At 47.1% G+C, this 20714-nt stretch overlaps 1 protein-coding gene across 5 annotated transcripts in view; it reads left to right on the forward strand.

The window, feature by feature from the left end:
- Window positions 1-6580: 6580 nt before the first annotated feature.
- LOC103187635 (1-phosphatidylinositol 4,5-bisphosphate phosphodiesterase beta-1) overlaps window positions 6581-20714 on the forward strand; it is a 228872-nt gene continuing 214738 nt past the window's right edge. For 2 of the 5 annotated variants that reach the window (XM_042333660.1, XM_042333659.1), the window contains exons 1-2: window positions 6596-6810; window positions 20200-20277. In XM_042333660.1, the coding sequence (XP_042189594.1) occupies window positions 6790-6810; window positions 20200-20277 (99 nt within the window). In that variant the 5' untranslated portion in view covers window positions 6596-6789. Of the gene's footprint in view, window positions 6811-20199; window positions 20278-20714 lie in introns of all 5 variants that reach the window. The other 3 variants (XM_042333662.1, XM_042333658.1, XM_042333661.1) reach the window with 3 other exon arrangements.

Below are 20714 nucleotides of genomic sequence, written 5' to 3' on the forward strand. Positions count from 1 at the left end.
TAAATCTGTGTCGTCTGGTTAGTGATCCAGCCGCTAGAGGAAACATTTTCTCCCTATCTACTCTATCAAAACCCCTCATAATTTTGAACACCTCTATTAAATCTCTCATCAACCTTCTCTGCTCTAAGGTCCTGGAAAGGAAAGGGAGGTTGGAGATGGGGCAGTAATTTGACGAGTTGTTGCTACGCAGCTTCGCTCCTTCTTCTCCCACTGCTCCCTCTATGATCCCCTCCAATCGGGTTTCCGTGCTGCCCACATCACAGAAACAGTGAAAGTGACAAATGACATTCTGTCCGTCTGTGGCCCTCGGTCTCCTCGTCCTACTTGACCTCTCTGTTGCCTTTGATATCGTCAACCACTCTATCCTCCTCCACTGCCTCTCCTCTCACCTCAGCCTTCATGTTTCTGTCCTTGAATGGGTCAGATAATAATAATAATAATCCTTGCGTTTTATATAGCACCTTATCATGTCTTCAAGCTCTTCAGACAGCGGATGCTACCCCCGGGGCTTTGCTCCTTACTACCTCTGACCTGCTCCCTCTGCTCAGCAGGCTACAGCCTGCTCCATTTTCCTGCCCGGCCCAGCCCGGCCCACCCCACCATTGGCAGCCTGGCCTTCAGCCTCTCTGCCCCACCCTTTGGAACTCCATCCTACAGACCCTCGCCTCGCTCCCTTGCCTCCTTTAAGGCACGTATCGTGCCTCCTTTAAGGCACGTCTCAAGACCCTCCTCTTGGACCATGCATTTGGCCACCCTCTTACCCTACCCTCCCTGCCCTCCACCCCTCCCTGATCCCAACCCCCAGCTCGGCTCCAAATCCCTGACTGTCCAGCGCCTTGGAACATCTTACCAACATGAAAAGCGCTATAAGAAATTAATATTGTATTATATAAATTAAAAAGAGCAGTGGTCCAAATACCAACCCCTGGGGGACATCATGTATACTTCCATCCAGTCTGAAAAACAACCATTCACCACTACTCTCTGCTTTCTGTCTCTAAGACAAGTTCGGATTCAAGCTGTTATTGTTGCCTTAATCCCATGGGCTTCAATCTTGCTAACAAGTCGATTATGTGGAGCTTAAACACTTTTTGAAAGTTATTGCACATATCATTACTGCACTATCGAATCAGGTTCTGATTTGAATAACTCAATCAAGTCAGTTAGACATTATTTGCCTTTAACAAATCCGTATTGGCTGTCCTTTATTAACCCATATTTTCCCAAGTGAAAATTAATTTTGTCCTGGATTATAGTCTCCAGAAATTTCCCCACCATTGACATTAGGCTGACTGACCTGTAGTTCCCGGGTTTATTTCTCCCCTTTTTTGTACAGGGCAGTATCATTTGCAATCCTCCTGTTCTCTGGCACCACCCTGGTATCCAAGGAGGATTGAAAGATTGTGGCCAGAGACTCCGCTATTTCCAACCTAACTTCCCTCAGTAACCTAGGATGCATCCCGTCTGGACCGGGTGACTTTTCTATTTTGAGTGTTGCCAAACTTTTCAATATCTCCTCTCTATTTTTATCCTATCCAATTTCTCTACCTCCTCCTTTACTGTGACAATGGCAGCATCCTCTTCCTTTGTGAAGACAGATGCAAATTACTCATTCAGTACCTCAGCGGTGCCTTCTGCCTCCACAAGAAGATTTCCATTTTGGTCCCTAATCGGCCCACCTTGTTTTTTCTTACATCCGTTCCTGATATTATCACTGTGACACATTGTTCTCCCTGCTTTGGGCCGATGGTCTATAGCAAACCCTAAAGGTTAGTCTAGGCTTTCCCTTGTTGAGCAAGTCTAACACAGAATTTCAAACAACAACAACAACAACAAGATTCCATTTATAAAGCGCCTTTCACGTCAGGAGGACGTCCCAAGGCGCTGCACAGTTGGGTCATGACCCGAGCAGGGAGGAAATGGTCAGGGTGAGGGAGGGAAGGGAGGGAGCGAGGAGGGGGGAAATGGTCAGGGTGAGGGGAGGGGAGGGAGAGAGCGAGAAGGGGGAAGAGAGTCGAGAGGGGAGCTGAAGGCTCGGTCAAAGAGAAAGGTTTTGAGACCTTGAAGGAGGAGAGGGAGGAAGCGGCGAAGGCACTGGGGGATACAGTTCCAGAGCCTCGGGGCTGAGAGGCTGAAGGCCCGACCACTGATGGTAGGGCGATTGGGGCGGGGGACGTGGAGCAGACCGGAGCCGGAGGAACGGAGGGTAGGTAGGGGGATAGTAGGTTGGAGAGGTAGGAGGGAGCGAGGCCGTGAATGGCCTTGTAGGTGAGGATGAGGATCTTGAATTCGATCCACTGGGGGATGGGGAGCCAGTGGAGGCAAGCGAGGGTGGGAGTGATGTGGTCCCGAAGCCTGGTGCGGGACAGTACATGAGCTGCAGAGTTCTGAATGACCTGCAGCTTGTGGAGGGAGGTGGCGGGAAGGCCGGCAAGGAGAGAGTTCCCATAGTCCAGCCTTGAGGTGACAAAGGCGTGGACCAGAGTTTCAGCCGCGTGAGGGGTGAGGTAATGCCGTAGTCTGGCGATGTTCCGGAGGTGATGGAAGGCGGTGCCAGTTGTGACTGATCCTGTGATGTGATGTGATGTGATGTGGGCTCAACTACTGTAACCTCACCTTGTCTCTTACATACATGGAAACTCCTTCACCTTTCCTACCACTCTGATCTTTCTTGAATAGCCTGTATCCTTGTAAGTTATATTTACTTCCATCAGCCTGGTTTAGCCATGTCTCAGTGATTCCTACCATATCATAATTACCCATTGCCACAATGCAAAGGGTCTGGGTTTGATGCCTGGCCAGGGTAAAACATTGGTCAAGTTTCCTTACTCATTACGCCGCTGGTTATCTAGCAGTAAGTAGGAACCCGGTTGTTAATCGATTGGTTGATTGCTTTTCCGGGGGCAATAATCCCTTTAAAAATAATAACAATATGGTCACTCAATCCACGACTGTTTGTGGGACACTGCTGTGCACAATTGGTTGATTGGCGGATTTCTTTTCCAGGGGTAATAATTCACTCAAAATAAATAAATAAATATTAATCAAATTGAATTTTAAGTCACTAATAAGGTGGATAAAAAAGTGTCTATGGATGTCGTCTATATGAACTTTCAGAAGGCATTTGATAAGATTCCGCAAAAGAGGTTATCAGCAAAAATAAATGCGCATGGAATTGGAAGTAACCTAGTGACATGGCTTGGTAATTGTTTGGGAAGCAGGAAACAAAGAATGTTCTCTGATTGGGAGGACGTGACATGTGGTGTTCCCAGGGGTCTGTACTGGGGCCTCAGCTTTTCACCATATATATAAATGACTTGGATGAAAGAATAGAGAGTTTGCAGATAACATAAAGGTACAAGGCTAAGTAAATGGTGTTGATGAGAGCAGGAAGTTACAAAGGGATTTAGATAGATTAAGTAAATGGGCAAAACTGTGGCAGATGGAATTCAATGAGATCATCCACTCTGTATCCAAAAAAGACAAAACAGAATATTTTCTTTATGGTGGAGTCCTGTAGCTCAGTGGTTAGAGCACTCGCTTTGCAAGCGAGAGACCTGAGTTCAATTCCAGGCAGAGGGCGAAACCTTGGGCAAGTTTCCTTACTCCACACAGAGCCTAATAATAATCCCTCCAAAACAAAACAATAATAAATTGGTCATTTTCAATCTACGACTGTTTGTGGGACACTGCTGTGCGCAATTGGCTGCCGCGTTCGCCCACAAATATACAGTCAATTCACTTTACAGTGTGTTCTGTGAAGCCCTTTGGGACGTCCTCCCGACGTGAAAAGCGCTATATCAAATGCAAGGATTATTAACTCAGAACTGTATAGGAGCAAAGAGTGCCCATGTACACAATTCACTAAAAACTAATTCACAAATACAAAAAGTTATCAAAAAGGTCTATGGAATGTTGGCCTTTATCTCAATGGGGCTGGAATATAAACAAGAGGAAATGATACTTCAGCTGTATAGAGCCTTGCTCAGACCCCATCTGGAGACTGGGTTTCGTTTTGGAGACTGCACCTCAGGAAGGATATATTGGCTCTGGAAGGGGTGCAGCACAGATTCACCAGAATGATACCAGGGCTTAAAGGGTTAAATTACGAGGACAGGTTGCAAACCCTTGGTCTGTATTCCCTTGAGTTTAAAAAGTTGGTGGGTCATCTGATTGAGTTGTTTGAAATAATAAAAGAATTCGATATGGTAGCTACAGAGAAACTATTTCCTCTGGTGGGGGAATCCCGAACAAGTGAGTGTGGGGGTTGTCATCTTAAAATTAGAGCCAGGCCATTTAGGAGTGAAATCAGGAGGCAGTTTCTAATGCAAGGGGTAGTGCAAATCTGGAACTTTCTCCCCCAAAAGACTGTGGATGTTGGGACCATTCACATTTTTGAGACTGAGGTGGATAGATTAAAATTATCCACTTCAGATTTCCTCTTGAAAGCTACAATGGTCTCCACACCCCAACTCCTCTCTAAGTGAAAACCTTCTTCCTGAGCTCTCCTCTCATTGTTCTTGTGACAATAATAATAATAATTTAATTTAAATGACAATCTTATGACCATGTGCCCTCATCACTGACCCTGCCCATCATTTGTTACTAATTACTCTAACAAAGCCCTCATGATTGTGTCCACCTCAGCCTTCTCTGCTCCATTGAAAACACACCCAGCCTCTACAATTGTTCTTCATAACTGTAGCCCTTTATGTCCACAATCATTCTCATAAACCGCCTCTGCCTCGCCCCACTCCCCCCCACCCCTTCAAGGCCAGAACATCTCTCCTGAAGTAAAGTGCCCAGAGATGGAAGCAGCCACACCTCAGGCACTGACAGCATCACCATCCATGGATGCACACTCTACCTCACTGTGCCAGTACGGAACCTTGGCGGCTTGTCCTTTCTACCCCACATGGCCCGCTCTGCTTTGCCCCACCTACTTTCCCTCAAATCCTTGCCTGATCACTTCTTTGAGACATCTCAAAGCGCTTCACAGAATATACTGTCAAGTGAATTGACTGTATATTTTGTGGGCGAAACGCGGCAGCCAATTGCGCACAGCAGAGTCCCACAAACAGTCGTGGATTGAGTGACCATATTGTTATTATTTTTAAAGGGATTATTACCCCCAGAAAAGCAATCAACCAATCGATTAACAACCGGGTTCCTACTTACTGCTAGATAAACAATGGAGTAAGGAAACTTGCCCAACGTTTCTCCCTGCCCAGGAATCAAACCCAGGTCCTCTCGCTTGCGAGGCGAACACTCTAACCACTGAGCTACAGATCTCCCAATTTAGTAGAGATGCATAAACAGGATGTAGCCTGAGTATTAGAGGTGAGTAAAGATCATTAGATATATGGATAGAGAAACATTATAAAATCCCGACAGGTTAGAGGATTTGGGGACAGTGTGTGTGTTTCTGCAGTGTGGTGATGCGGTTGTGCAGCGAGATTGTGTCGCTGGGGGGCACTGTGCACTGCACACAGTGTGTGTGATTGAAAGAGGAGGAGAGGCACTGACTCTCTCTGGGCTCTCTCTCTCTCTCTCTCTGGGCTCTCTCTCTCTCTCTCTGGGCTCTCTCTCTCTCTCTCCTCTCTCTCTCTCTCTCTCTGGGCTCTCTCTCTCTCTCTCTGGGCTCTCTCTCTCTCTCTCTCTCTCTCTCTCCTCTCTCTGGGCTCGAAGAGGAAGGGTGGAGAGAGATAGAGAGAGAAGGGGGAGATGGAAAGAAGAGGAGGGGGAGAGAAGGGGGAGATGGAGAAGAGAGGAGGGGGAGAGGAGTGGGAGAGGAGGGGGAGAGGAGGGGGAGAGGAGGGGAAGATGTAGAAGATGTAGAGGAAGAGAAGTAAAGGGGGAGAGAAGCGGTAGAGGGGCGATTAAAGATTGCAGATTGTTGTGTGACAGCAACTGTCAGAATACAGGCTATCCAGACTCAGCCCCCCACAGCGACCACCCCCCACAGCGACCACCCCCCACAGCGACCACCCCCCACAGCGACCACCCCCCACAGCGACCACCCCCCACAGCGACCACCCCCCACAGCGACCACCCCCCACAGCGACCACCCCCACAGCGACCACCCCCACAGCGACCACCCCCACAGCGACCACCCCCACAGCGACCACCCCCACAGCGACCACCCCCCACAGCGACCACCCCCACAGCGACCACCCCCACAGCGACCCCCCCCAGCGACCCCCCCCAGCGACCACCCCCCACAGCGACCACCCCCACAGCGACCCCCCCACAGCGACCACCCCCCACAGCGACCACCCCCACAGCGACCACCCCCCACAGCGACCACCCCCCACAGCGACCACCCCCACAGCGACCACCCCACAGCGACCACCCCCCACAGCGACCACCCCCACAGCGACCACCCCCCACAGCGACCACCCCCACAGCGACCACCCCCACAGCGACCACCCCCCACAGCGACCACCCCCACAGCGACCACCCCCACAGCGACCACCCCCCACAGCGACCACCCCCCACAGCGACCCCCCCACAGCGACCCCCCCACAGCGACCCCCCCCACAGCCCTGAGATCCCTTGACTGTAATATGTGAGTGGTGTTGGGGAACAACCTCCAGCCCTTTGGCGCTCACTGCTGTGTGTGTGTTTCCCAGCAAATGTGTTAATGTTCCAATTAACCCTTTGGCCAATCTTTCTTTCAATCGCTGGGAAGAGAAAGTGTGTGTGGTGTGATGTGCTTTGGTCTGGGAATCTTCTCCAAAACGCTACGTCGATATTTATTGAGCAGGTTGATTATTATTGCCAGTGGTAATGGGAGGGGAGAAGGGCAGGGTAAGTTACTGTATTTACTTTACAATAATAATAATAATACTTGCATTTGATATAGTGCTTTATCACATCTTCGAGACGTCTCAAAGCGCTTCACAGGATATACTGTCAAGTGAATTGACTGTGTATTGTTTGGGCAATACACGGGCAGCCAATTGCACCCAGCAGTCATGGAATTGAGTGACCAAATTATTATTATTTTTGGGGGGAGGGATTATTAATAATAATAATAATCCTTGCATTTGATATAGCGCTTTTCACGTCAGGAGGACGTCCCAAAGCGCTTCACAGAACACACTGTAAAGTGAACTGACTGTATATTTGTGGGCGAACGCGGCAGCCAATTGCGCACAGCAATGTCCCACAAACAGTCGTAGATTGAAAATGACCAATTTATTATTGGTTTTTGTTGGAGGGATTATTATTAGGCTCTGTGTGGAGTAAGGAAACTTGCCCAAGGTTTCGCCCTCTGCCTGGAATTGAACTCAGGTCTCTCGCTTGCAAAGCGAGTGCTCTAACCACTGAGCTACAGGACTCCACTGTTATTACCCCCTGAAATCGATCCACCAATCAACTAAGAACTGGATTTCTACTTACTGCTGGGTAAATATTTCGCCCTGCCTGGGCATCGAATCCAGGGGTTCGCTTGTGAGGCGACTGCTCTAACCACTGAGCTACAGGACTCCATCTCTACGGGCAACACTTTGCAGCTTTTCACAGATTTCCTTCCCTCAGGAAGCACGTCTGCATGTCTGATGTTGTGGCTGTGACAAACCAATCTGAGGGTGTAATCTGTGTCTTTTCCCTCCTTCAAACCATAAGCTAACATAGCCCAACGCTCAGTAACATAGCCCAGTGCTCAGTAACATAGCCCAACGCTCAGTAACATAGCCCAGTGCTCAGTAACATAGCCCAGTGCTCAGTAACATAGCCCAGTGCTCAGTAACTTAGCCCAGCGTTTAGTAACATTGCCCAGCGCTTAGTAACATTGCCCAAGGCTCAGTAACATAGCCCCAAGCTCAATAATATAGCCCAGGACTCAGTAACATAGCCCAGTGCTCAGTAACATAGCCCAGTGCTCAATGTAACATAACCAGCGATCAGTAACTTAATCCAGGGCTTAGTAACATAGCTCAGCGCTCATTGTAACAAAGCCCAGCGCTCAATAACATAGCCCAATGCTCAGTAGCATTATCCAGGGCTCAGTAATATAGCCCAGTGCTCAGTAACATAGCCCAGAACTCAGTAACATAGCCAAGTGCTCAGTGTAACATAACCAAGTGCTCAGCAACATAGCCCAGTGTTCAGTAATATAGCCCAGTGCATAGTAACATAGCTCAATGCTAGGTAACATAGCCCAATGCCCAATAACATAGCCCAGTTCTCAGTAACATGGCCCAGTGCTCAGCAATATAGCCCAGGGCTCATTAACATAACTCAACATTCAGTAAAATATCGCGGTGCCCAGTAACATAGCCCAGTACTCAGTGTAACATAGCCCAGTGCTCGGTGTACTATAGCCCAGCACTCAGTGTAACATAACCAGCGATCAGTAACACAGCCCAGTGCTTAGTAATGTAGCTCAGCGCTCAGTGTAACAGCCCAGCATTCAGTAACATAGCCCAATGCTCAGTAACATAGCCCAGCGCTCAGTAATATAGCCCAATACTGAGTAATATAGCCCAGTGCTCAGTAACATAGCCCAGTGCTTAGTAACATAGCCAAGTGATCAGTAGCCCAGCGCTCAGTAACATAGCCCATATATCAGTAATACAGCACAGAGCTCATTAACATAACCTAGCGATCAGCAACATAGCCCATTGCTCAGTAAAGTAGCTCAGTGATTGGTGTAAGAAAGCCCAGTGTTCAGTAATATAGTCCAGTGCATAGTAACATAGCCCAATCCTAGTAACATAGCCCATTGTTCAGCAATATAGGCCAGGGCTCATTAACATAACCCAGCGCGCAGTAAGATATCCCAGTGCCCAGTAACGTAGCCCAGTACTCAGTGTAACATAGCCCAGTGCTCAGCGTACTATAGCCCAGTGCTCAGTAACATAGCCCAGCACTCAATGTAACATAACCAGCGATCAGTAACAAAGTCCAGTGCTTAATAACATAGCCCAGTGCTTAGTAACATAGCCCAGTGCTTAGTAACATAGCCCAGTGCTTAGAAACATAGCCCAGTGCTTAGTAACATAGCCCAGTGCTTAGTAACATAGTCCACCGCTGAGTAACATAACCCAGGGTTCACTAACATAGCCAGACGCTCAGTGTAACATAGTCAAATGCTCAGTAACATAGCCCAGTGCTTAGTAACATAGCCCAATGCTTAGTAACATAGCCCAGTGCTTAGTAACATAGCCCAATGCTTAGTAACATAGCCCAGTGCTTAGTAACATAGCCCAGTGCTTAGTAACATAGCCCAATGCTCATTAACATAGCCCAATTCTCATTAACGTAGCCCAGCACTCAGTAACAAAGCCCAGCGTTTAGTAACATAGCCCAATCCTAGTAACATAGCCCATTGCTCAGCAATATAGGCCAGGGCTCATTAACATAACCCAGCGCGCAGTAAGATATCCCAGTGCCCAGTAACGTAGCCCAGCACTCAGTAACAAAGCCCAGCGTTTAGTAACCTAGCCCAAAGCTCAGTAACATAGCCCAGATTTCAGTAATATAGCCCAGGGCTCATTAACATAACCCAGCGATCAGTAACATAGGCCAGCGCTCAGTAACATAGCCCAGTCCTCATTAACATAGCCCAGCGCACAGTAACATAGCTACAATGCACAGTAATATAGCCCAGGGATCAGTAACATAGCCCAGTGCTCAGTAACATAGCCCAGTGTTCAGTAACATAGCCGGGTCCTCAGTAACATAGCCCAGTGCTCAGTAACAAAGCCCAGTGCTCAGTAACATAGCCCAGAGCTCAGTAGCATAGCCCAGTGCTAAGTGTCATAGCCCAGAGCTCAGTAACATAGCCTTGTGCTTAGTAACATAGCCCAGTGTTCAGTAGCATAGCCCAGTGTTCAGTAACATAGCCCAGCAGTCAGTAAAATAGCCCAGCACTCAGTAATATAGCCCAGCGCTTAGTAACATTGCCCAAAGCTCAGTAAGGTAGCCTAGTGTCAGTAACATAGCCCAGCACTCAGTGTAACATAGCCCAGTGTTCAGTAGCATAGCCCAGCTCTCAGTTACATAGCCCAGTACTCAGTGTAACATAGCCCAGTGCTCAGTGTAACATAGCCCAGTGCTCAGTAAGATAGCCCAGCGCACACTTACATAGCCCAGCACTCAGTATAACATAGCCCAGGGCTCGTGTAACATAGCCCAGTGCTCAGTGTAACATAGCCCAGTGCTTAGTGTAACTTAGCCGAGTGCTCAGTGTAACATAGCCCAGTGCTGAGTGTAACATAGCCCAGGGCTCAGTGTAACATAGCCCAGTGCTCAGTATGATAGCCCAGCGCACACTTACATAGCTCAGCGCTCAGTGTACTATAGCTCACCGCTCAGTAATATAGCAAAATGCTCAGTAACATAGCCCAATGCTCAATAGCATTACCCAAGTGCTCAGTAATGTAGCCCAGTGCTCAGTAACATAGCCCAGTACACAGTAACATAGCCCAGTGCTCATTAACATAGCCCAGTGCTCAGTAACGTAGCCCAAGGCTCAGTAACATAGCCCAATGCTCAGTAACTTAGCCCAGTGTTCAGTAACATAGCCCAGTGCTTAGTAACATAGCCCAGTGCTCAGTTGCATAGCCCAGTGCTCAGTGTAACGTAGCCCAATGCTCAGTAACGTGTCCCAGTGATCATTAACATAGCCCAGGGCTCAGTAACATAGCCCAGGGCTCAGTAACATAGCCTAATGCACAGTAATATAGCCCAGAGCTCAGTAGCACAGCCCAGCGCTCAGTAACATAACCCAATGCACAGTAATATAGCCCAGGGATCAGTAACATAGCCAAGAGTTCAGTGACATAGTCCAGTGCTCAGTAATATAGCCCACTGCTTAGTAACATAGACCAGTGCTCAGTGTAACGTAGACCAATGCTCAGTAACGTGGCCCAGTGATCATTAACATAGCCCAGTGCTCAGCAACATAGGCCAGCGCTCAATAACATAGCACAATGCTCAGTAATATAGCCCAGCGATCAGTAACATAATAATAATAATAATAATAATAATCCTTGCATTTGATATAGCGCTTTTCACGTCGGGAGGACGTCCCAAAGCGCTTCACAGAATATACTGTAAAGTGAATTGACTGTATACTTGTGGGCGAACGTGGCAGCCAATTGCGCACAGCAATGTCCCACAAACAGTCGTAGATTGAAAATGACCAATTTATTATTGTTTTTTGTTTTGGAGGGATTATTATTAGGCTCTGTGTGGAGTAAGGAAACTTGCCCAAGGTTTCGCCCTCTGCCTGGAATTGAACTCAGGTCTCTCGCTTGCAAAGCAAGTGCTCTAACCACTGAGCTACAGGACTCCACAAGAGAGCCTCTACATAGCCCAGAGTTCAGTAACATAGTCCAGCGCTCAGTGTAACACAGCCCAGAGCTCAGTAACACAGCCCAGCGCTCAGTAAGATAGCCCTGCGCACACTAACATAGCCCAGGGCTCAGGGTATACAGCCCACCACTCAGTAATATAGCAAATGCTCAGTAACATAGCCCAATGCTCAATAGATTAGCCCTAGTGCTCAGTAATGTAGCCCAATACTCAGCAACATAGACCAGTGCTCAGTGTAACGTAGCCCAATGCTCAGTAACGTGGCCCAGTGATCATTAACATTGCCCAGTGCTCAGCAACATAGCCCAGTACTCAGTAACATAGCCCAATGCACAGTAATATAGCCCAGAGCTCAGTAGCACAGTCCAGCGCTCAGTAACATAACCCAATGCACAGTAATATAGCCCAGGGATCAGTAACATAGCCCAGAGTTCAGTGACATAGCCCAGTGCTCAGTAATATAGCCCACTGCTTAGTAACATAGACCAGTGCTCAGTGTAACGTAGACCAATGCTCAGTAACGTGGCCCAGTGATCATTAACATAGCCCAGTGCTCAGCAACATAGGCCAGCGCTCAATAACATAGCACAATGCTCAGTAATATAGCCCAGCGATCAGTAACATAATAATAATAATAATAATCCTTGCATTTGATATAGCGCTTTTCACGTCGGGAGGACGTCCCAAAGCGCTTCACAGAACACACTGTAAAGTGAATTGACTGTATATTTGTGGGCGAACGCGGCAGCCAATTGCGCACAGCAATGTCCCACAAACAGTCGTAGATTGAAAATGACCAATTTATTATTGTTTTTTGTTTTGGAGGGATTATTATTAGGCTCTGTGTGGAGTAAGGAAACTTGCCCAAGGTTTCGCCCTCTGCCTGGAATTGAACTCAGGTCTCTCGCTTGCAAAGCGAGTGCTCTAACCACTGAGCTACAGGACTCCACAAGAGAGCCTCTATATAGCCCAGAGTTCAGTAACATAGTCCAGTGCTCAGTGTAACACAGCCCAGAGCTCAGTAACACAGCCCAGCGCTCAGTAAGATAGCCCTGTGCACACTAACATAGCCCAGGGCTCAGGGTATACAGCCCACCACTCAGTAATATAGCAAATGCTCAGTAACATAGCCCAATGCTCAGTAACGTGGCCCAGTGATCATTAACAGCCCAGTGCTCAGCAACATAGGCCAGCGCTCAGTAACATAGCCCAGCGCTCAGTAACATAGCCCAGCGCTCAGTAACATAGCCCAGCGCTCAGTAACATAGCCCAGTGCTCAGTAACATAGCCCAATGCACAGTAATATAGCCCAGGGATCAGTAACATAGCCCAGCGCTCAGTGTAACAAAGCCCAGAGCTCAGTGTAACATAGCCCAGAGTTCATTAACATAGTCCAGTGCTCATTAACATAGCCCAGTGCTAAGTATCATAGCCCAGTCCTCAGTTACATAGCCCAGCGCTCATTAACATAGCCCAGTGCACAGTAACATAGCCCAGTGCTCAGTGACATAGCCCAGTGCTTAGTAACATAGCCCAATAATCAGTAATATAGCCCAACGCTCAGTAACATAGCCCAATGCTCAGTGTAACATAGCCCACCGCTGAGTATCGTAGCTGAATGCTCAGTTACATAACCCACGGCTCAGTAGCATAGCCCAGTGCTCAGTAACGTAGCCCAGTGCTCAGTAACATAGCCCAGTGCTCAGTAACATAGCCCAGGGCTCAGTAACATACCCGAGCGCTCAGTAACATAGCCCAGGGCTTAGTAACATAGTCCAGTGTTCAGTAATATAGCCCAATGCTCAGTAACATAACCTAGTGTTTAGCAAAGTAGCCTAGTGCTTAGTAACATAGCCCAGTGCTCAGTGTAATATAGCCCACCGCTGAGTAACATAGCTGAATGTTCAGTTACATAACCCAGGGCTTAGTAACGTAGCCCAGTGCTCAGTAACATAGCCCAGAGCTCAGTAACATAGCCCAGATTCAGTAATATAGCCCAGCACTCAGTGTAACATAGCCAGATGCTGAGTAACATAGCCCAGTCCTCAGTAACATAGCACAGTAATCAGTAACATAGTCCAGCGCTCAGCAACATAGCCCAGCGCTCAGTATCATAGCCCAATGCAGAGTAATATAGCCCAGGGATCAGTAACATAGCCCAGTGCTCAGTAACATAGCCCAGTGCTCAGCAACATAGCCCAGTATTCAGTAACATAGCCCAGCGCACAGTAACTTAGCTACAATGCACAGTAATATAGCCCAGTGCTCAGTAACATTACCCAGTACTCAGTAGCATAGCCCAATGCACAGTAATATGCCCAGAGCTCAGTAGCACAGCCCAGCGCTCAGTAACATAACCCAATGCACAGTAATATAGCCCAGGGATCAGTAACATAGCCCAGAGTTCAGTGACATAGCCCAGTGCTCAGTAATATAGCCCACTGCTTAGTAACATAGACCAGTGCTCAGTGTAACGTAGACCAATGCTCAGTAACGTGGCCCAGTGATCATTAACATAGCCCAGTGCTCAGCAACATAGGCCAGCGCTCAATAACATAGCACAATGCTCAGTAATATAGCCCAGCGATCAGTAACATAATAATAATAATAATAATAATAATAATAATAATAATAATAATCCTTGCATTTGATATAGCGCTTTTCACGTCGGGAGGACGTCCCAAAGCGCTTCACAGAATATACTGTAAAGTGAATTGACTGTATATTTGTGGGCGAACGCGGCAGCCAATTGCGCACAGCAATGTCCCACAAACAGTCATGGATTGAAAATGACCAATTTATTATTGTTTTGTTTTTGGTTTTGGAGGGATTATTATTAGGCTCTGTGTGGAGTAAGGAAACTTGCCCAAGGTTTCGCCCTCTGCCTGGAATTGAACTCAGGTCTCTCGCTTGCAAAGCAAGTGCTCTAACCACTGAGCTACAGGACTCCACAAGAGAGCCTCTACATAGCCCAGAGTTCAGTAACATAGTCCAGCGCTCAGTGTAACACAGCCCAGAGCTCAGTAACACAGCCCAGTGCTCAGTAAGATAGCCCTGCGCACACTAACATAGCCCAGGGCTCAGGGTATACAGCCCACCACTCAGTAATATAGCAAATGCTCAGTAACATAGCCCAATGCTCAGTATCGTGGCCCAGTGATCATTAACAGCCCAGTGCTCAGCAACATAGGCCAGCGCTCAGTAACATAGCCCAGCGCTCAGTAACATAGCCCAGCGCTCAGTAACATAACCCAGCACTTAGTAACATAGCACAATGCTCAGTGACATAGCCCAGCGCTCAGTAACATAGCCCACTGCTCAGTTACATAGCACAATGCTCAGTAACATAGGCCAGCGCTCAGTAACATAGGCCAATACTCAGTAACATAGACCAGTGCTCAGTGTAACGTAGCCCAATGCTCAGTAACGTAGCCCAGTGCTCAGTAACATAGGCCAATGCTCAGTAACATAGCACAATGCTCAGTAACATAGGCCAGTGCTCAGTAACATAGGCCAGTGCTCAGTAACATAGGCCAGTGCTCAGTCACATAGCCTAGTGCACAGTAACATAGCTACAATGCACAGTAATATAGCCCAGTGCTCAGTAACATAGTCCAGTGCTCATTAACATAGCCCAGTGCTCAGTAACATAGCTGGGTCCTCAGTAACATAGCCCAGTGCTCAGTAACATTACCCAGTGCTCAGTAACATAGCCCAATGCACAGTAATATAGCCCAGTACTCAGCAACATAACCCAATGCACAGTAATATAGCCCAGAACTCAGTAACACAGCCCAGCACTCAGTAAGATAGTCCTGCGCACATTAACATAGCCCAGGGCTCAGTGTATACAGCCCACCACTCAGTAATATAGCAAAATGCTCAGTAACATAGCCCAATGCTCAATAGCATAGCCCTAGTGCTCAGTAACATAGGCCAGCGCTCAGTAACATAGCCCAATGCTCAGTAACATAGGGCAGCACTCAGTAACATAACCCAACGCTCAGTAACATAGCCCAGCGCTCAGTAACATAGCCCAGTGCTCATTAACATAGCCCAGTGCTCAGTGTACCATAGCCCAGTGCTCACTAACATAGCCCAGTGCTCATTAACATAGCCCAGTGCTCAGTATAACTTAGTGAGCATTGGGCTCAGTGTAACACAGCCCAATGCTCACTAACATATCCCAGTGCTCAGTAACATAGCCCAGTCCTCAGTAACATAGCCCAGCGCTCAGTAACATAGCTTAGTACTCAGTTGCATAGCCCAGTGCTTAGTAATGCAGCTCAGTGCTCAGTGTAACATAGCCTATGGCTCAGTAACACAGCCCAATTCACAGTAACATAGCCCAGGGCTCAGTCTAACATAGCCCAGGGCTCAGTGTACTATAGCCCAACGCTCAGTAAGATAGCCCAGCGCACACTAACATAGCCCAGGGCTCAGTGTACTATAGCCCAACGCTCAGTAAGATAACCCAGCGCACACTAACATAGCCCAGGGCTCAGTGTACTATAGCCCACCACTCAGTAATATAGCAAAATGCTCAGTAACATAGTCCAATGCTCAATAGCATAGCCCTAGTGCTCATTAATGTGTCCCAGTGATCATTAACATAGCCCAGTGCTCAATATTATAGCACAATGCTCAGTAACATAGCCCAGCGCTCAGTAACATAGTCCAATCCTCAGTAACATAGTCCAGTCCTCAGTAATTTAGCCAAGTGCTTAGTAACGTAGCCCAAGTGCTCAGTATTGTAGCCCAGTGCTCAGTAACATAGCCCAGTACTCAGTAGCATTGCCCAGTGCTCAGTAACATAGCCCAGTCCTCAGTAACATAGCCCAGTGCTCAGTAACATAGCCCAGTGCAGAGTAATATAGCCCAGGGATCAGTAACATAGCCCAGTGTTCCGTAACATAGCCCAGTGCTCTGTGTATCATAGTCCAGTGCTCAGTGACATAGCCCAGTGCTCAGTAATATAGCCCAGCGCTTAGTAACGTAGCTCAGTGCTCAGTGTAACAAAGCCCAGCGCTCATTGTAACATAGCCCAGGGCTCAGTGTAACATAGCCCAGGGCTCAGTATACCATAGCCCAACGCTCAGTAAGATAACCCAGCGTACACTAACATAGCCCAGGGCTCAGTGTACTATAGCCCACCACTCAGTAATATAGCAAAATGCTCGGTAACATAGCCCAATGCTCAATAGCATTGCCCTAGTACTCATTAACATGGCCCAGTGATCATTAACATAGCCCAGTGCTCAGCAACATAGCCCAGCGCTCAGTATTAGAGCACAATGCTCAGTAACATAGCCCAATCCTCAGTAACATAGTCCAGTCCTCAGTAACTTAGCCAAGTGCTTAGTAATGTAGCCCTAGTGCTCAGTAATGTAGCCCAGTGCTCAGTAACATAGCCCAGTCCTCAGTAACATAGCCCAGTGCTCAGTAACATAGCCCAGTCCTCAGTAACATAGCCCAGTCCTCAGTAACATAGCCCAGTCCTCAGTAACATAGCCCAGTGCTCAGTAACATAGCCCAGGACTCAGTAGCATAACCCAATGCACAGTAATGTAGCCAAGGGATCAGTAACATAGCCCAGAGTTCAGTAACATAGCCCAGTGCTCTGTGTATCATAGTCCAGTGCTCAGTAACATAGCCCAGTGCTCAGTAATATAGCCCAGCGCTTAGTAACGTAGCTCAGTACTCAGTGTAACATAGCCTAAGTCTCAGTAACATAGCCCAATTCACAGTAATATAGCCCAAGGATCATTAACGTAGCCCAGAGTTCAGTAACATAGCCCAGAGTTCAGTAACATAGCCCAGCGATCAGTGTAACATAGCCCAGGGCTCAGTGTAACATACCCCAACTCTCAGTAAGATAGCCCAGCGCTCAGTAACATAGCCCAATGCTCAGTAACATAGCCCAGCGCTCAGTGTAACATAGCCCAGTGCTCACTAACATAGCCCAGTGCTCACTAATATAGCCCAGTGCTCACTAATATAGCCAAGTACCTTTTAACATAGCCCATTGCTCAGTTACATAGCCCAGTGCTCAGTAACACAGCCCAGTGTTCAGTGTAACATAGCCCAGTCCTCAGTAATGTATCCCCTTGCTCAGTATCATAGCCCAACGCTCAGTGTAACATAGTTCAATCCTCAGTAACATAGTCCAGTCCTCAGTAACTTAGCCAAGTGCTTAGTAACGTAGCCCTAGTGCTCAGTAATGTAGCCCAGTGCTCAGTAACATAGCCCAGTACTCAGTAGCATTGCCCAGTGCTCAGTAACATAGCCCAGTCCTCAGTAACATAGCCCAGTGCTCAGTAACATAGCCCAGTGCAGAGTAATATAGCCCAGGGATCAGTAACATAGCCCAGAGTTCAGTAACATAGCCCAGTGCTCTGTGTATCATAGTCCAGTGCTCAGTGACATAGCCCAGTGCTCAGTAATATAGCCCAGCGCTTAGTAACGTAGCTCAGTGCTCAGTGTAACATAGCCTGTGGCTCAGTAACATAGCCCAATTCACAGTAATATAGCCAAGGGATCAGTAACATAGCCCAGTGTTCCGTAACATAGCCCAGCGCTCAGTGTAACAAAGCCCAGCGCTCATTGTAACATAGCCCAGGGCTCAGTGTAACATAGCCCAGGGCTCAGTATACCATAGCCCAACGCTCAGTAAGATAACCCAGCGTACACTAACATAGCCCAGGGCTCAGTGTACTATAGCCCACCACTCAGTAATATAGCAAAATGCTCGGTAACATAGCCCAATGCTCAATAGCATTGCCCTAGTGCTCATTAACATGGCCCAGTGATCATTAACATAGCCCAGTGCTCAGCAACATAGCCCAGCGCTCAGTTTTAGAGCACAATGCTCAGTAACATAGCCCAATCCTCAGTAACATAGTCCAGTCCTCAGTAACTTAGCCAAGTGCTTAGTAATGTAGCCCTAGTGCTCAGTAATGTAGCCCAGTGCTCAGTAACATAGCCCAGTCCTCAGTAGCATAGCCCAGTGCTCAGTAACATAGCCCAGGACTCAGTAACATAACCCAATGCACAGTAATGTAGCCCAGAGCTCAGTAACATAGCCCAGCGCTCAGTAACGTAGCCCAATGCACAGTAATATAGCCAAGGGATCAGTAACATAGCCCAGAGTTCAGTAACATAGACCAGTGCTGAGTAACATAGCCCAGCGCTCAGTAACATAGCCCAATGCACAGTAATATAGCCCAGGGATCAGTAACATAGCCCAGCGGTCAGTGTAACATAGCCCAGAGCTCAGTGTAACATAGCCCAGAGCTCATTAACATAGCCCAGCGCTCAGTGTAATATAGCCCAATCCTCAGTTACATAGCCCAGCGCTCATTAACATAGCCCAGTGCACAGTAACATAGCCCAGCGCTCAGTAACATAACCCAGTGCTCAGTAACATAGCCCAATAATCAGTAATATAGCCCAATGCTCAGTAACATAGCCCAATGCTCAGTAACATAGCCGAGTGCTCACTAGCATAGCCCAATCCTCAGTAACGTGGCCAAGTGCTTAGTAAAATAGCCCAGTGCTCAGTAATGTAGTCCAGTACTCAGTAATATAGTCGAGTGCTCATTAACATAGCCCAGTGCTCAGTGTAACATAGCCCACCGCTGAGTAACATAGCCCAGCTCTCAGTAACGTAGCCCAGTGCTCAGTAACATAGCCCAGTGCTCAGTAACATAGCCCAGGGCTCAGTAACATACCCCAGCGCTCAGCAACATAGCCCAGTGCTTAGTAACATAATCCAGTGTTCAGTAATATAGCCCAATGCTCAGTAACATAGCCCAGTGCTCCGTAACATAGCCCAGTGCTCCGTCACATAGCCGAGAGCTCACTAACATAGCCTGCTGCTCAAAGCATATGAACAAAATGAAATGCAAAAGAAATACGTTTTTTCAGGGATTTGAAGCTTTGAAAACTGCATCCAATTACCACTCGTACAAGATCCAAATATTCCCAAAATAACACCAACTAATTTTTACTAAACTCATTAAAAAAAAGGTTTAATCCAAGTTTCCTGGTGCACACGTACCTATAGTCTGATCAAATTATTGTTTAGCCACAACATAACTAAAAATGAAAACTCAAGTGATAATCCTTGTGTTTGATATAATGCCTATAATGTCAAAATAACAACTGCTGCACATAAAATTTTTGTTAGCTATATTGACTTGTGCATTTATTATAATAATAATCCTCATCAAACCTTCAATGAGGTTCACAGAATATAGTTTAAGGAGAATTGATTGTATATTTTGTGGGTAAAACGAGGCAGTCAATTGCACATAGCATTGTCCCACAAACAGTTTTGAGTGACCAAATTATTTTTTGAAGGAATTCTTACCCCAGTAAAGCGTTTTGCCAATCGACTAACAACCGGCTTCCTACCTACTGCTAGGTAAACAGAGGCATGTGGAGTAAGGAAACTTGCCCAACATTTTGCTCTGCCTGGGAATCGAACTGCCAGCCGACTGCTCTAATCATTGAGCCACAGGACTCCGCAAATTTGTAACAGCCTGACAGCGAAATTGCACACTGTAACTTACTATTAAATAGCTATAAAACAAATGATCAATTTTATTTGGGGGATTGTTGGTTAGGACACCAGGAGAGAGAAAAATCTCTTCTCTTTTTGATTCATGCACGGGATCTTTAACGTCCACTTTGAACAGGACACAGAACTGAACATGAAAACATGAACTGAACAGGAAATAGACATGAAAATGCCCTTAGAAATTTCTATTGATAGGTTATGTTTGGTTATTCATTAACACATTTAAGAGTGAAAGGTCATTGTAGGTGCTGTAAAAAATGTACATTGACATGTGTTTTTTTTGCTGTTGCCAGGATTCCACAGCTGTGACCCCGGTTACACTCAAAGTGGACCCTCAGGGATTGTTCCTGTACTGGACAGATCAAAACAAGGTAGGAAAGCCCACTTGAGGACACTATGAACGTGTAGCAGTTGGCATTCCTGAACACATCCTCGTCACTGTACTATATCAGAGTGCACATGTTCCATCTACAAATTTATGGGTGAAATTTCCTGAGTGTCGCATTGGGTGTGGGAGCATATTGATTGTGTGGTATCGATTCCTGTAATGGTTGAGAAGAGTTTTTTTCCCCCCTCTTTCCCCACCCACACCATCGCATCCATCTTTTCAGCAACAGCAAAAATGTTTCAAGATTTCAATTATGTTTCATTAGTCAGTAGGAAGCAATCATAGGAAGTGTGTTTAACGCACTTAACGCATTAACGTGCCACCATAGCCCCTGACTCTATGCAGAAGGTTATTCAGGCCACGTGTTATTTACAAAGTTAACAATAACAATAATAATTCTTATATTTGGAGTGGCACCTT

This window comes from Callorhinchus milii, unplaced genomic scaffold (genome assembly GCF_018977255.1).
Source record: "Callorhinchus milii isolate IMCB2004 unplaced genomic scaffold, IMCB_Cmil_1.0 Scaffold3, whole genome shotgun sequence".
NCBI lineage: Eukaryota > Metazoa > Chordata > Chondrichthyes > Chimaeriformes > Callorhinchidae > Callorhinchus > Callorhinchus milii.